We start from the raw sequence: 18,286 nt of genomic DNA on the forward strand, positions 1-18,286 counted from the left end.
TCAATGAAATTGATAAAAAAAGTTGATTAAATGTTTTAATATTTCACAACAAAATTTAATGTTTCTGTCATTAATTCATGAATCAGCAGTATACTTGATTAAGAACTGATTTGATATTGGAAATAAACTCTTTTTCTTTAAATTTTTCCATGCATATTTCATTAGGAATAACTACTTATATGTTTAGGATAATTATAGACTAAAATTCTGAGATAGTTGTTTTGTTTGGTAAAATTTTAGTAATTGTTGTTCCCAGTTGATTATATTAGGATATCTACTAAATAGTATAGGCAATTGATGGCACTAAGAATAAAACCCTGGACATGGAATCAAGAAAATCTGAGTTCAGATCCAGTCTTGGACACTTACTAGCTATGTGATCGTACAAAAATCATTTAACATGTTTGATTCTGTTTCCTCAAAACTGAGATAATCCTAGTAGTCAAGAATGACAGGGAGGAAGGACTATACTCAACTGCCTTTTGTTGTTGTTGAGGATCCAGTGAGTTAACATTTGCAAAAAGTCCTTAGTTCAGTGCCTGGCAGGTAGGAAATGTTTGTTCACTTCCCACTTTTCCTTGTTAATATTCAATTTTTAGATCAGTTAGGCTCTCTTGATTTTTTTTCATTTGTTTTGAGCACACCTCCCCCCTTTATCTTATTCCTTCATCCTTCTATCCCTAATTTTATTATGATTTTTAAAAAAAAATTATTTTTACTTAAAATGAATTTCTATTAAAGAACATTACTTGTTTTTCTAACACTATTAACCTTTTCTCATTTCATTATTCCTCTTTTCTTTAGGATGGGCAAGGATACTTAGAAGAATTAGTAAAAGATATTGTTCAGTGGCTTAGTTCCTCATCTGGAATGAAACCTGAACGAAGCCTTCAGAACAATGGTTTATTGAGTTCCCTTAGTCAACACTATTTTTTATTTATTGGAACACTTTCCTGTCATCCTCATGGAGTTAAAATGCTAGAAAAATGCAATGTCTTTCAGTGGTGAGCATCCTACAGTTTATTTTTCAATTTATGATCAAACTTAATTTTTTATTCCAAGTAAAAACAACATTTTGATTTTATATTTGGTTAAAATGGATATCTGATCACTTAAAAATTTTAAAAGTACCATAGAAATAATGATCCTTTGATATTTCAGCTCCCTCTTTGTTGTGCATTACTGTTTCATATATAAAATAGATATCTAATATCTTTATTTTTTCTCACTTTTTCATCAGTCTTCTTAGTCTTTGTTCGTTGAAGAACCAAGATCACTTATTGAAACTGACAGTTTCAAGTTTGGATTATAGCAGAGATGGATTGGCCAGAGTTATCCTTTCCAAAATCCTAACTGCAGCTACTGATGTGAGTGTAACATAGCAAAGAATAATGGATTTTATGATTAGCCATAAGAACAAAGTAAATTTAAAATCAATTGGAAAGACTAGTGATTGTGATCTGATCAACATTAATAATTTGTCCTTTATTTCTTTCTATTTCTAAAGCACCTGAAGCAATATCCATCTTGTAGTTCTTAACACGTAGTGCTTCATTTCCTGTATCCTTGTCTTTATAGTGACTGGCCCCAATGTCTATAATGCATTCATTCTCCTCTTTACCTCTTAAAGTTTCTAAATTTCTTAATTTTAAGAATTCAACTCAGATGCTTCCTTGTACAAGAGGGTTCTCCTTATTTCTCTCAACTCCTAGTGCTTTCCCTCCCCAAATTACTTTGTGTGTGTGTGTGTGAGAGAGAGAGAGAGAGAGAGAGAGAGAGAGAGAGAGAGAGAGAGAGTTTGTGTGTGTGTGTGTGTGTGTGTGTGTGTGTGTGTGTGTGTGTGTGTGCGCGCGCACATGTTTTCTCACTGGACAAAATATAAACTCCCTGAGCCTACAGTCTTCCTTTTTTGACTTTGTATTCCCAGCATTTAGCACTATGCCTAATACATAGTAAGTTTTTAATATTTGTTAAAGTAATATCCAAAGGGAATTCTTAACTTGCTTTATTTGACACATGGTATAGAAGGTAAAACAGCTTCATAACAGAAAATATAATCATCCTTGACTTTTGACTTTTTTGAGTCAACTAAAATATTTCAGTGTGAGAGATCAACTCATTGACACAGTGATAGGGTACTTCTCGTTAAGATATTATGAAAAAGTCGAATTGTTAATTTAAAGGAAGAAAGATAACCATGTTTAATAAATATATCTTTTTTTCTTTCGCAGGGCTGCAGATTGTATGCAACAAAGCATTTAAGAGTATTATTAAGGGCCAATGTAGAGTTCTTCAGTAACTGGGGCATTGAGTTGTTAGTGACTCAATTGCATGATAAAAATAAAACTATTTCCTCTGAAGCTCTTGATATCTTAGATGAAGCATGTGAAGACAAGGTGAATGTTTCCTTTTGATAATGAAATACTTAAGTGTGAATGAGAAAAATTCTTGGCTTTTAAAATAATGAGATTATTTTATAACAAAATTTACTTTCCAGCTTGAGTGAATGTTTTCCTGGTAATCAGTTATTTTGTCCAGTTAATCATTTTTTTTTTTTTAGGCCAATCTTCATGCTCTCATCCAGATGAAACCAGCTTTATCTCATCTTGGAGATAAAGGTCTTCTTCTCCTTCTTAGGTAAATATTAAACAAATATTAAACGGTTTAAAACAATTATTTTGGGGGGGAGTTTGTTGTGTTGTGTTTTTTTTAAACTTAGATCACCTATATTGATCCATATAGCAAATGCATAATAAAGCTGAATCTAAATAGGAAAATTCTGGGGAATAATAAAATATGGCAGTTCCTTTAGCAAGTAGTTCTCTATATTTTGTAAATAGGATATGTTTCAAGATTTTGGATACTATGCAGTGTTAAAATACTTCTTTGTCTTCATGAACTTCTTTTCTTATTTTTTTTTCTTTTCACCCTTCTCTTTCTTACCATGTAATCTCATATATAATCAGAGAGGGGCTCAGTGGATTGTACAGAAGAGAATACTAGGTAGGAAATCTGATTTTATAACCAGTAGTGTATGACTTTAGATGAATCATTTAACTAATTTAAACCTCAGTTTTCCTCACCTGGAAAATGACAGTTAATTAATTTCCAAGGTCAATTCCAGCACTTAACTGCTATGATTATGATCTCATTTATCTGTTTGCAAAGAATTTTTCAAAGTATCCTAGGATTAAAGGTATTGAAAAAAATGGAAGAATCCTCAGTTTCTTAATTTTGATGGATATATCCCTTAAATATCACCCTTTAGAAGTTCTTGGTATTGTATCTTTAATTTCTTCTGTTACTTTTATAGATTTCTATCCATTCCTAAGGGGTTTTCCTATCTTAACGAGAGAGGTTACGTTACCAAGCAAATGGAAAAATGGCAAAAGGTAATGTTTAGTTGAATCAGGAAATAGAAGTTTTAAAATTTGGGGGTTGGGGAAGAGTTACAAGTTAGATATAGGCAGAAGGCTTTAAACAATCTTTGCCATGTATTCCTATCATTAGCATAAGATTTTATGCCACCACAAATTAGATATTTTATACATATCTATGAAACTGATATTAAACTTACATAATCCTAGTTTTCTGAATTAGCTGCAAGAATGCATGGTCTTAAAGAGATGATTTTTCTTGTTTTTTATAGTCAGCAGGGGTAAAAACATTCCTTATAAAAATTTGCACACATTCTTATTTACATTAACATCATTATAGCCTAAAGCTATCTTTTTTATAGTTTCTGTTCTTCTTTGCATTCTATAGCTGAATGATGGTCATTTTATGCCAAAATGCATAAGTGCCTCTTCTAAACTAAGGAGGTAAAATACCCAATAAAGGAAATACAGCCATGTTGACAAAATTCACTGTAGGCTAGCAATTTTCAAAAGTCTCAGTGGTAAAAATGTTTCTATTTAGGAATGAAAAGAAGGCAAAAGTTAATGTTGGACATCTTTAGGGTGAATTTCTTTACTTTCGCCCTTTTCCCTTTAGAATATCTAAGAATTTTACAAAGAATACCACATAGAAACATTTAGGGACAAACAAAAGGGACATTTACGTATTTGTATAGATTCTGTAAGAGTTTTTAAGTACTTGACTTAACTCTACTGACAGTATGTAGTACTAATACTGGGTTACCTTTTAGGAATACAATTCAAAATATGTTGAATTAATTGAGGAACAACTTAATGAAGCACTTACAACCTATCGAAAACCTGTAGATGGTGATAATTATGTTCGTCGAAGTAACCAAAGGTATCATCATCTTCACAGAAACAATTTATGCCTCTCTAGCTAAATTTACTTTATAATAAGTTAATTTCTCTTCTGATTGTATTTCTGTTCATCTCATCTTGTTTATTGTATATTAAATGTAGAAATCATTAGGCAAATATAACTAATTTTCTATGCCTAATATTGTCAGTAATATATTTAATTAGGGCATACTTAGAATGGATCAAAAAGGTTTTTAATCATATCATTTTGGCTGCACCAGATTACAACGACCACATGTCTACCTGCCTGTACATCTTTATGGACAACTGGCACACCATAAAACAGGCTGTCATTTGTTGGAGGTACAGGTAAAATTCTATTTACATTGTAGATTTGCTTATGGGGCATGACTGAATTTAAAAATGCAAATTTGTGAAGATATGTTCTGTAGAAAAGAACATTAAATTTGGTGGCATAATTTAGGTGTTCCATGACTGATCAAAAACATTGACATTGTTTTGAACACATTTTTGCATTTCACTGTTTGCAATATTCATATCTCAGCCACAGTATAGCTATAGTTTTGAATATGGATAAAAGTTGATTCTGAGTTTTCATTGGAATATAGAGAATCTCAAAGTAAGAAAACTCAACTAACACAGAACATCTTCTCTATATTATATAGTCTTGGAGTTTCTTGGGAGCCCTTAGTAGTTAAATGATTTCCCCAGGATCGTGGAGTATCTAAGAGTAGGACAGATTTTCTTGGACTTAAAGCCCTATCCATTATCCCACCCATACACATACCTCCCTCACACCCCTGTAGGTGTGTATGCACGCATGCATGTGTGTATACATGCATAAGTATCTTATGTCTATATTATAATACAATTGTCATTATCCTTTAAAAGACAATTATATTTCCTTAATTTAAGAAAAGTAAATATTTATTGTACAGAAATTCACCATATACGTGGATGTGTTTTTGTGTGTACACATATTAGGGTTAGGCATATGTGAGTTATTTTTGTGCATTTTTATTTCAGTTATGCTACCAGTGCATCTGCATGTGACTTCTTGCATGGCCAGGCCAACTTCTAGTTGGGTGATTGTTTATGCTTTATAGATTAATAGTAAAATATGTGAGAGAATCCATCTTAAGACGGCTGTTATGAAAGACTAGGCCATAAAGAGACAACACAAGAAAATGGAAGAGAACAAGAGGAATTTCTGAGGTAGTTGTGGAAAAGGCTATTAGGAAATAAAAAGAATTCTTAAGAAACTAACTGCCTGCCTTGATATTTGGAATTTAAAAAACATTTTTTGTTACTGTTGTATAGATGATGTAGCATAAAATTTATGAAAATAATTTAAAATTGGGAATTAATAGTAATAAAAGAAATCCAGTATATTGTTGTTAAATGTTTTTCTTTACTTTTCTATTTAGAGTGTTGTTCCAGATCTGAGTTATACTATTCGTTCTCCAATGTTGGATAAGTGGGAAGGAGTAAAACAGCTGAAAGCAGCCCTTTGGGCCTTGGTAAGTACTTAATTGGTGATAAGTATGTGATAAACTTTGCTATTTCCTAGATTCTGTACTTTTTTCTCTTTAATGTTATCTTTTCTAGAGGTCATTGGAATTTCCATTATTGGTCATAATTTTCTAAGGTTAACACCGTCTCCACTAGCTTAAATGTTATATTTATTCTTAACTTTTTGGTTTGTTTTAATTCTTCTGTCATGTGTCTTATAGAAGAGGTTTCTCTTATATTTTTCATTTTCCAAACTTTTTTGAAAAATCTCTATATTTTTTTAGGCTAATAACAAAGGAATTTTTTTTTAATTCCAGGGTAATATCGGATCATCAAATTGGGGTCTTAACTTGCTTCAAGAGGAGAATGTGATTCCAGATATAATGACATTAGCACAGCACTGTGAGGTTCTCTCCATTAGAGGGTGTGTATTTTTTTTTTTTTACAGCAATTCATGTGTTCCTTTGGCATAGAGAATATTGATCATTAGACATTAAATATCATATATCTGATCCATGATCCTAAGTGCTATAACTAAAATGTTGACTGTGAAGGATCTCAGTCTTACAGATCTTTGTGATAATCAGACTACAGTTTAGATTATGAATTTACTTAGAAAACATCTAGTCTTTACTAGAATTTACTTAGAAAACATCCAGTTTCACAGGGAATAGACTTGTCAGGGATCAATACTTCTATTTCTTGATTTCTAGTACATCTTAGCAAATCATCCTCAGAGGATTAAAGAAATTTGCTGAAGAGAAATCACAAATTTGATACTATACTGATCTCTTCCCAGTCCAATTCAATATTTACACAATTACAAAAAAAATCTTTCCAAGGTACAGATTTGAACATATTTCTATTGAGGCCTTTTAGTCTGTCTAGTTAGCATTGTTTACAACCTAGTAATTATCTTCTCTTCTTCCTCATACCTCATATCAAATCATTGTCAGTTCTATTTTTACTAGTTCTATATAATTAAATCCCATTTCTACATATTTCAGGCTCTCATTATTTTTCACCTACAGTATTTCATTATCTTTCTAATAAGTCTTCCTGTCTCAAATATCTCATTTTTGTTATTTATTATTTGCCTTTTCATGTTCTGTGGTTCAGTCATATTGTCTATCCACCCTGCACTTCTACTTACAGGATAGTCCATCTTTAATCTCCATGCTTTTTGTATAAGTTTTACTCATGCTTAGAATATACTTCTTTCTTACTTACTTCTCCTGGTTCCCCTAGTTAGTATCCTTCCCTCCTCCTGACTTTAAATTCTCTGTGTATTTGTGTGTGCATCTTGTATTCATTTATCTATGTATATGTTGTGTGCTGTCCCTTCCCTATTTTTCTTTCCTCCAATTCCTCCTCCCCACCTCCACATCCCACTTCCCTGTTTCTTTAGGGAAATGAGAAGTTAGAATAGTGCCCCACCCACAATGGATGCTCAGTAAATGCTTATTCAATAAAAGAACTAAAATCACCAACATGCTCAGTAGTGATTCAGTGAATACTTACTGCCTCTAGAATAAAATACAAACTTCTTGGCTCGTTATTTAAAAGTCTACAATATGACTCCAGTCTACCTTTCCTGCCTTATTTCACTTCACTTTATATATTTGTCATTCCAGCCAAACAGAACTATTATCTGTTCTCTAGACCAATTATTTTCAAATTAGATTGTATGTATGAGGACTATTGGCACTTGGGAAGAAATAAAATGTATTTCTAAAATATGATTTATTTTTCTCATTCTTTTAAATTGTCATTTGTGTTCATTTTATAATAGATGTAGTGTGTATAATAGAGATATAAAATTAAATATTCATATACTGTGGATACATGAACAGTCTATTTAAAAAGTAATACTAGTGTATGATTCAAAATATTTGAAACTACTACCCCAAACTTTACATGCCATCTCCTGCATTTGCTCATTTGTCTCCATATTTTGAATATATTCTCTCCATAGCTCTGCCTTTGAAGTTTTTTCTTTTTTTAAGACTCAACTTTGGTGCCATTGCTGTCTAGAAGCCTTTCCTGATATCTTCCCTCCCTTGGCACACAGATTTACAAATATACTATAAATATTCTTTGCTTCCCTCAGACTTTCCTGGTGCTCTTTGTCTAGGGATCATAAACTTCTTAGGTTGTCATTTGTTGTTGTTATCCTATCCCCATTATATAGCAGTGCCTTCTCTACACTTAATAATTAAGCACTTAATGTTTGTTAAATTATAAACTGATCCAGACCAGTTACACTTCTCCCAAAAATCTGTTTTGTAGCATCATCTATATAGTAATCTTAGTAAGCAGATGAGAGATTCGGATAACTCATTGTAAGCTTTCATCACTACTTAAATAATCAGGTATAGGTCTCACTCACTAGACATTACTTACATCATCTTTCTAAAGAATAGCTTATTATAATAACTAACTTCAAATACAGACTTTAGTAACTCTGAATTCTAATCTGTCAGTAGTTTTTTAAATCTAGTTTCTATGTTTTTGTTTTTTTGGGGTTTTTTTAGGTTTTTGCAAGGCAAATGGGGTTAAGTGGCTTGCCCGAGGCGACACAGCTAGGTAATTATTAAGTGTCTGAGACCGGATTTGAACCCAGGTACTCCAGACTCCAAGGCTGGTGCTTTATTCACTATACCACCTAGTTGCCCCTAGTTTCTATGTTTTAAGAGAGTTGTACAAGATTTTAAAAATTTGTTGTTAATGCCTCATGCTTAAATATAATAAACTGTTCTAAGAAATGCTTTAAATTTTATTATTGTAATCCTATAGGTATGTGATACCCATATATATACAGTTTAAATAACTTACATGTATATGGGTATTTCTAAAGTAAAAAATTTTTGTGTTTTTATGACAAATGAAATGTCTTATTTAGTGATAATGATTTTTTGTCTTATTTTTCATATCAACCATTTTCATTAGATCTGTTTTTATATTTTATAAAATACATCTACTTGTGTATTGATTAAGTAGTTTAAGTATAAATTTTCTTTATGAAATTTTATGAAATTATATTTCCAATGTATTTTTGGTATAAGAATTGCGTAACCTTACATAATAGGCAGGTGGAATTCCAATACTTGTGATACAAACATTTAAGTCCTTGTTATCTCATAAATGATGCAGGATAAACAGTTAAGAGTATTTGGAGGGTGGCTAGGTGGCGCAGGGGATAGAGCACCGGCCCTGGAGTCAGGAATACTTGAGTTCAAATCCGGCCTCTTAATAAGACACTTAATAATTACCTAGCTATGTGGCCTCGGGCAAGCCACTTAACCCCATTTGCCTTGCAAAAACCTTAAAAAAATCCAAAAGACTAAAAAAAGAGTATTGGAATGCTTCTTGCCCTTCTTCTAGAAGGGGTAGTGGGACATAGCTTGTTGAAAGGGAAAGCAGAAGAGAGGCATAAGAAAGCAACAGACTCAAAATGTAGAAAGAGATTTCTTTCACATCCTTTTAGTTCTTGGACTTGTTTTTCTGACTGGACACTGGGAATTTAGATAGAACCAAGTATCATTTATTGGTCATTTAATTTTTCAGTAGTTTATTTTCTTATACATTTGCATACATTGTTAACTTTGATCCTAGAACTACAGTAGCTTTCAGTGCCTGACCTATGAAATCCCAGGGTGCACACACACACGTGCACGCGCACGCACACACACACACACACACACACACACACACACACACGCATGCTTGCAAACATGCACCCCAAGGATACAGTGCTTCATGAAGCCATTTCCCCCTCCCTCTTCTGATCACATAAGCAAAACTAGAAGAAGAGACATAGGATCAGTTCTTACATCTAGTTAAAGTTTCAAGGAACTCTCAAATATAGTTGAATATGACTTTTCTTCACAGGACTTCTATGTCTAATGGTTTCTTAAGATGATATAGAGTAATCATTTATTTGTGAAAAAATATTTAATTTAAATGGTTGGTTCTAAAAAAAAATTCCATGTTTTTGTATCATAATCCATATAGCACCTGTCTCTACGTGCTTGGTCTGATAGCCAAAACTAAACAAGGATGTGATATCCTAAAATATCACAATTGGGATGCTGTGAGACATAGTCGCAAGCAACCATGGCCAGTAGTTCCAGATGACATGGAGCAACTCTGCAATGAACTTTCTTCTATCCCAAGCACTCTAAGTCTAAATTCTGAGTCTACCAGCTCTAGACATAATAGTGAAAGTGAATCTGCACCATCAAGTAAGCATCATTTCTGTTCAATTAAACAACGTTTAAAATTAATATTTGCATGCAAAATTTCAAACAATATGAGTTCTTAATCATGAAAGAATTTTTTTAAAGGCAGAGTGGGGTCTTTCTAGGACATAGAATTTATTATTTAGAAACAACATCCTATTAAAGATTCATATCTCCTTAATGCAGACAGGGTTGGTTTGTATTTTTAAAATGGATAGTCCATTAATCTAAAAAACATTTTTAATATCTGTATATCAGTGTGATTGGTTTCCTTTGAATTCTTTGTATATTTTTAATCTATTAAAAATATTATTCTGAGAAAATGTCTATAAGCTTACCCAGATAGTCATAGGAGTTCATGCCTCAAAAAGAACTGCTGCTCTATACAGTGTGTGTGTGTGTGTGTGTGTGTGTGTGCGCGCGTGCACACACACACACACACACACACTATCTAATCAGGCATTTTCTCATTACTCTGAGAATAGCTTCTTCCTACATGAAAATTTCTCCAGAATTTTGTAATAACACTTCCCAGTTGAGTGAAGCACATTCATTCAAACTTTGAGAACATAAGCCTAGAGAATGACAATTAATGGATTCTTTAAGTTGCCTGCTTGTCAGGGATTGTTTGTGCATTAGAAAAGTGTTCCTTCCACAAGTCTTTATCCAATGTCCATGTTAAAATCTACCTACGTGTTCCAAACCATTACAGCTTCAAGGGTTATAATTGCTGAATCTTGATTGTCAGGGGGATGAGGCTCTTTAAGGACTCTGCCTGAACACTAGAAATTTAGCATCAATTGTTGTCTCATCCCTTCTCAGATCTTTTTTTTTTTTTTTTGGTTGCCATTGCCTCTGCTCTGGTTTTAATGGGTGAAGCACTGTAGGATGTAATATGGATTTGCCTTGAATCCCTTTTTAACTTCTGCTTTTATCATATTGCTTTTTATTGCCCCCCCCCCGCATTATTTCCTACTGCTGTTTAGATAATTAAACTATACATGACAGTTGCCTTAGCTCTGAGGAGTAAAAAGTAGTTAACGAGAAATAAAGCTCACTTCTTTTTTTCACAAACTACAATTTAACTACAAATTCCTCATTGGCACTAGTTTTAAATTTACAGTGCACCTATAAATCTACTAAAGATTCATACACAGCACAGATCCTTCCATCATCAGTCTTCTCTTCTGGTTGTGATCCATGTGCTCTCTGAGCACAGGATCAGGAATATCTGGTTCTAGGTCTAACTCTTGTGTGTGATGTGTTTTATATTGTACTAATCTGCCCTTCCCCCAGTGTCATATCATCTCACTGTGATGTTACTGATATACAGAAGCATTACTAACTGTTGTGAATTCTCCATGAGGCACACTGGCTTTCAGTGCCAGTAGGACTTCATTATAACATAAAAATCTCTTACCATTCATTGGCATAGTCATTCTAGGTATTGTGGAAAGAGTTCTGAATTCAGAGGCAGTAGATAATATGCCTGGTTCAAATTCTATTTCTGGCAATTGTTAACTTTGTTATAATGCACAATTTATTTAACCTCTTTGACTTTCAATTTGCTCATCTGTGAAAGTGGAAGTGATGATTACTGTAATAACCCACTTCCTTGGCTTGACTTTTGAGGCTTACTGAAATGAGATAGTGTACATAAAGTCCTTTGTGAATCTCAAGGAACTATATAAATATCTACTTTCCCTCAAACTTAAGCTCAAGGATTGCTTTCTAATAAATTTTAGTATATTTTATAGTTTTATGCCCTATGAATATTAATTTACAATATAAAATATCCTGTTTTAAGGTCATGTTCACAAAAATTTACAGTATTAATATTTTTAATTTTTAGATGTATTTAACAATAATGAAACTTTTTGCTTTAGGTATGTTTATTATGGAGGATGACCGATTTGGCAGCAGTTCTACTAGTACGTTTTTTCTTGATATCAATGAGGATGCTGAGCAAACATTTTATGATCGAACTGGACCCATAAAGGATAAAAATCCATTCCCCTTTTTTGTCTCTAGTAGACTGATGAAGAACCGCATCTTAAATTCCCTTACTCTGCCTAATAAAAAACATCGTAGTAGCAGTGATCCAAAAGGAGGCAAGCTGACATCTGAAAATAAATCTGGCATTAGACGAAACCGAACAGTTACAGAACCATCCAGTATTGACTTTAATCATAGTGATGATTTCTCACCCATTTCCAAAGTTCAGAAAACATTAAAATTAGAAACTTCTTTTGTTGGAACCAAGCAAAGTGAAGATTCTGGTAGCACACCTAGTATTGGAGAAAATGATCTAAAATTTACAAAGAGTCTTGGTACAGAAAATCACAGGGAAAACACGAGCAGAGAACGATTAGTAGTTGACAACTCTACAAGTTCACATATGAAGATTCGTAGCCAAAGTTTCAATACAGATACTACAACAAGTGGTATAAGCTCAATGAGCTCAAGTCCTTCAAGAGAAACAGTAGGTGTGGACACTGCAACAATGGACACAGACTGTGGGAGCTTGAGTACAGTGGTAAGTACTAAAACTGTTAAAACAAGCCACTGTTCAACACCACAGTCCAACCATCTGCCTCTTTCAAAATCAAACTCTGTGTCACTGGTGCCACCAGGTTCTTCTCATACACTTCCTCGTAGAGCACAGTCCCTTAAAGCCCCCTCTGTTGCTACAATTAAAAGTCTAGCAGATTATAACTTTAGCTATACAAGTTCTAGAGATGCCTTTGGTTATGCTACCTTGAAAAGATTGCAACAACAAAGAATGCATCCATCTTTATCTCATTCTGAAGCTTTGGCATCTCCAGCAAAAGATGTACTTTTTACTGACACCATTACCATGAAGACTGGTAGCCTTGATTCAAGGTTAACACCAAGCAGGTAAGAAAAGATTTTTAATTCACAGTTTTAGTTCAGGTTAAGATGTTTAAACTATAGTTGGATATTTTGGAAATGTTTTATCCTCTAGTTAGGCCTCATAAATGACAGTTTTTAATTATTTACTGTGGAAGGTTATAAGCTCCTGATTGTCTGATATAATTTGAAATTGATTCTTGCAGCTGCAAGGGGGGGAGAAAAACTCCTTGTAGGCCCTGAAAATAAACATACATGCTTTGCTAGGACACACAAGTCACAAGTTTGTTTTTTTTTTATTTATTTCTCGCTTCTGCAAGGATCGATTTTAAAAAGAAGCATGTCGGGGGAATCAGGAGCTTAAGACCTACAATAACAAACAACCTTTTCAGGTAGGTCAATTTTAAGGCCCAAAAAGTTGACCTCTTTTTTTTTTAAAAAATAATTTCAGTAATTTCCATTTGTTTTAGGCAGCTAAAACTATTTAGAAGAGACAAAATTGAAGAAATTGCCCCCTCTCTTTGAATTATATTTTTCTTAAGAATAAATTCAGGGTTCTGATTATACTTGGCAATTATGTTGTTAGTTAAAATGAACTGAAATGTCTTAATTAGACCTTTACACACACACACACACACACACACACACACACACACACACACACACACACTCTTTTCTGTCTTTTCTTCAAAGTGAAACCTGAGGTGTCACTTTTTCTCTGGAACCTTTACTGATTCCCCCCTTGCTGTTAGTTTTCTTTGTCTCCTTTAATATTTCTAGAACATTTTTTCTCAATTCACTTTTGTTCCCTTGTATTATGCATATCTATTTGTATAACGTATTCCTGCCCCTAGGCTGTTAGATTCTTGAAAGTTGAGACTATTTTATTCTTACCTTTTTATCCTTGGAACCTAGCTCTGTGACCTGCACATAGCTTAATAAACATTCCTTTGAATTTAGCATGGTATCTTGGACTGTGGCTAGTATTTCTACATGATTTTTATTTGGTGAATCAAATGTATTTACATCCCTTTTCTATATAGTGTTATATTTTTACAGAAAAGTATTTCATTCTGATAATCAAATTTCCAATTAAAAAAAAACTTCCACCTCTAATAACAAGCAATTCTTTTCCAGTAAGTCCAGCCCCATAACTTCAATATCACAAAGTAGAAAGACTGCACAGTTAAAAGATCTTGTTTCTTGGCTCAATTAACTATATGATTGTGAGAAGTTATCTTCTATAAAATAGGGCTAATTATACCTTTTAGGGAGGTGAAATATTTTGTTAGCCATAAAGCACTGTTCAAATATGATTTATAGTAGGTATATCTGGTATTTATATAGTAGTACCTCAGCCATCTAGAACTTAAATTAAGTCTTGCTTATTGAGAACTTATAAGTACTGGGAGTTATATGAAAAAGAATTTGGGCAGCCCAAATTGATGGCACAAAATCCATTAATTAAATAATTTTGCATAAATAAGAGAGCATTTCACTGTAGATCTTTTATCTTATCTCACAAAAATGACTTTGGAATTCTGGGCATTTACATTCTTAAAAATGAGTAGTGGGGCCAGCTAGGTGGTACAATATATATAGAATACTGGCCCTGGAGTCAGGAGTGCCTGAGTTCAAATCCGGCCTCAGACACTTAACAGTTGTTAAGTTGCAAAAAAAATTGCCTTGCAAAATAAATGAATAGTGATAGGGTGTTGTAGTACACCACTCTAATTGGAACCTGTGCAATAAGGGTAAAGTCAATTTAGTAAGTAAATCCAGTACAGATCCAGGATCAAAGCTCCCATACCAATCATTAGTTGTATTAGGGTCATGAGTGACTGTTGTACTTTAGCTTGGGTGAAATAAGGAGACCCAAATTGTCCTTCCCCTCCTGCTCCCCCAAAAGTAATAAATATTAATATGAATAAAGGTATAAGAAATATTATTAAACAAGGGTTGATTAATCAGAAAGATAATAAAAATATTTAAAAGATGATATAATCTTTGGCATATAGCCAAAGTAGTTATTAGAGCTAGAGCAGGCATCAAATATCTGGACATCAGTAAGAGGATAGGAAATTCTAAATTTAATTAAATGAATTAAACTTGTAGCTAAAAATACTGGAAAAAGGAACAAAGTTGTAGTGAAAAGGAGAGATAGACACTTGACCTAGACAATTTAATCTTTTTTTTTTTTAACAGATTGGTGGGGTTAAGTGACTTGCCCATGGTCACATAGCTAGGTAATTATTAAGTATCTGAGACTGGATTTGAGGGCCAGTGCTCTAGTCACTGTGCCACCTAGCTATCCCTACCCAGACAATTTCAAAATGAATACTTTAATACTTTCTCAGAAGAAGTAATGCTACATGTAGAGAAAGAGGCAGCTTTATGGCACGTAGAATATAGTGTTAGGCGTGGACTCAGCACTTAAGTTTAAATCTGTCTTCAGATAATTATTAGCTGGGTCACCTTGGGTAAGTCACTTAACCTCTATTTTCCACAGTTTTCTCAACTCAAAAATAAGGGCTGTAATGATACTCTACTGGTAGTACATTTTTTTATGAGATATCTATATTGTTAGGGAAGGAGGAGGAGGAAGTCCAGATTTGTGATTTTAATACACATAGATCTCTAACTTAGGATGTTTAAGAGTTGCATGGGGGCACTCAAAAGTTAAAAAACTTTTGAATTGTTAATTGGCCACTCTGTCATTTGTGAAGGTTAAACCTTGTCTTAACTAAATTGAAAACTGACCTTTTTTCCTTTTCCTTTCTCTTAAGGAATACAATACTTATTTTAAACTTGGGAAAGATAACATAAACAAATGTAATGAGTTTCCCAGATTTATAAGTACAAGATAAACTTTTAAAAATTATTAGTACTACGACAAACAATATATTTTTGAAATAATTATTCAAATTAATTTTAATTTAAAATAAACCAAATCATTGAAAATATTTTTATTATGTACTTGGAAAAAACAAAATATTAAGTGGAGAAAAATTTAAATATGATCAGTAGCAAGTATGAAGCATTATTATTATTATTATCATCATCATCATCATCATTATTATTATTTGCAAGTCAGTGGGGTTAAGTGGCTTGTCTGAGGCCAGATTTGAACTCAGGTACTCCTGAGTCCAAGACCGGTACTCTATCCACTGCGCCTTCTAGCCTCCCCCTGAAACAGTATTTTAACATCAGAAATCAATGTAACATAAAGGCAAATGAAAATAAACTAAAAATTTTATAAGTATGGCAGATAAATCTTGGTATCTAAAGTATATGAACTATTAAAAATCTGCAGATATTTTTGTTCCCTTATAGGTAAATGAGGAAGGGATATGAATATACAGATTACTAAAGATGAAATACAAATTGTCAGGCTTGTCAGCTAGGTGGCATAGTGCCTAATGTGCTGAACCTAGAGTCAGGAAGACCCAAGTTCAAATCCAGTCTTGGATACTTAACTTGCTATGTGACCTGGGCTTGCCTCAGTTACATCATCTGTAAAATGGAAATAATAGCTCCTTTTTTTCTAGGTTTGTTGTAAGGATAAATGAGATGTTTCCAGATTATTAATTTTTGGGAAAAAAAAGTTCCATCTGTAATACTGAGAGATACAAAGTAAAACAGTTCTGGTCCATTATATTGGCATAGATAATTAAAAACATCAGAACAACACATATGATATTGTGGTAGAATTGGGAAAAATAGCGCTTTTTGGAAAGGAGTTTGTCAGTGTACTATAAAAGTTACAAAAAGAATTCTATCCTATATCCCTATAATTCCATAAAATATTTTCATTGCAGTGATATTTGTGTTTTCAAAAAATTAGAAGTAGCCTTTATATTAAACATTAGGAAAATGGTTACGATATAATGGAATTTAGATTTTCAAGTAGAGTGATTATAACAAAATCTGGAAAGAAATATTTAAGTAGGCAGGATGAAAAAGCAAAAATCAGAAAAAACAATACATGCTACATTGTTATCAAAGGAAAAGAAAAAAATTTTCTGGATGCTTAGATGTAGTAATAGAAAAGTAATGGAATTTTAAATATTGAAATTCATGTATTTAAGTATAAATATATGAGAAAGTTTATTTAGTTCTTGTATTGTTTAACAAGTATATTAAATATAAAAAATAAACCTTACAGTTTAGTCAAAGGAAGAAATGTGTATACAATTAACCATATTTTTAATTTCAACGTGATGCATAGAACAGAATAATATGAGAAACTTTAAGAGGAAGTTATTGCGTTTAGTTAGGGGAACTGAGTAGATCTTAATGAGGAAAAAAAATGTTAACTAAACTCATTCTAGAAGTGAACATCTTTAAGCATATAGAGGCCAGCATAACTAAGGGTGGATCACTCAAAGTGCAATAGACTAAGGGAAGGGATACATGGGTATCAAAAATCTCAGAGTTTGAGGAATTTCAGAGACTATATACCTGAACAACCCATACCTGAACAAGAGTCCACTCTACCCATAGTAACCATATGATTCCACCTTTGTTTGAAGATCAAATGAGCAGAAACTCAGTAGCTTCTAAGACACCTGATTCATTTTGTTTCTTAGAATTTCTAATTGTTAAAAAGTTTTCCTTACCAGCAAACCTAAATTTACTTCTTTGTAGCTTCTGTCCTTTGTTCATTGTTTTGTCTGCTAGGCCCAAGTACCTAAACAAACAAAGCCCTAGTCTTTCCATATTATATAATTTTTCTTGTTTGTTTAGATACTTATAAACAATTAAATTTTCTTCTCATCCTCAGCACCCACTGCTTTTCCCTTCTCTACATCAGACATTCCTTGTTTCTATAACTGAATTTCACGAATGGCTATTATCATCTTGGGTTACTCTACTTTGTATACTTTGCAGGTTATCAGTGTTTTTCCTAAAATGAATGAACCTCAGTAGTATTGTAGAATTTTGAGTCCTTAGTCCTCACCACTATGTCTCTCAATGTAGTTTATCTTTTTTTTTGGTTGTTATATATTTGACTTACAAATAAGCTTATAGATCTCCTAGAACCTTCCACTTTTTTCCCCAGCTAATTGCTAACCAGCCACATACCCCCCATATATTTAATAAGTTTAATCTTTTGAACCCAAATATAAGACTTCACAGTTATACTTATTAAAATTCATCTCACTAGATAGATGTAACCTATCAAAATATTTGATTATTGATTCTCACATGAGTTGTGTAATTTCTCTCTGCTTTACATCACCTGCCAATTTGATAAACATGTTAATTATACCTTTATCTAAATAATACTTAACAGTAATCATTACACAGTATAACAAGCACTGCACAGAGTACAAGAAGACATTCTTGTTGGTTTCTTATTGACCATTTTTTATTGTATTTTTATTTTTTGTTAAATATTTCCTAATTACATTTTTTATTTTT

General features: G+C 32.8%; 1 protein-coding gene across 8 annotated transcripts in view; it reads left to right on the plus strand.

Annotated features, from left to right (window-relative positions):
- RICTOR (RPTOR independent companion of MTOR complex 2) overlaps positions 1-18,286 on the plus strand; it is a 138,122-nt gene that overhangs the window by 106,615 nt on the left and 13,221 nt on the right. For 5 of the 8 annotated variants that reach the window (XM_074206786.1, XM_074206787.1, XM_074206789.1 and 2 more), the window contains 12 exons: positions 805-1,004; positions 1,241-1,367; positions 2,232-2,396; positions 2,561-2,637; positions 3,314-3,392; positions 4,148-4,257; positions 4,499-4,586; positions 5,666-5,758; positions 6,068-6,174; positions 9,765-9,994; positions 11,878-12,889; positions 13,183-13,254. In XM_074206786.1, coding sequence (XP_074062887.1) covers positions 805-1,004; positions 1,241-1,367; positions 2,232-2,396; positions 2,561-2,637; positions 3,314-3,392; positions 4,148-4,257; positions 4,499-4,586; positions 5,666-5,758; positions 6,068-6,174; positions 9,765-9,994; positions 11,878-12,889; positions 13,183-13,254 — 2,360 coding nt within the window. The remainder of the gene's footprint in view (positions 1-804; positions 1,005-1,240; positions 1,368-2,231; positions 2,397-2,560; positions 2,638-3,313; positions 3,393-4,147; positions 4,258-4,498; positions 4,587-5,665; positions 5,759-6,067; positions 6,175-9,764; positions 9,995-11,877; positions 12,890-13,182; positions 13,255-18,286) is intronic. The other 3 variants (XM_074206790.1, XM_074206791.1, XM_074206788.1) reach the window with 2 other exon arrangements.

This window comes from Macrotis lagotis, chromosome X, assembly GCF_037893015.1.
Source record: "Macrotis lagotis isolate mMagLag1 chromosome X, bilby.v1.9.chrom.fasta, whole genome shotgun sequence".
NCBI lineage: Eukaryota > Metazoa > Chordata > Mammalia > Peramelemorphia > Peramelidae > Macrotis > Macrotis lagotis.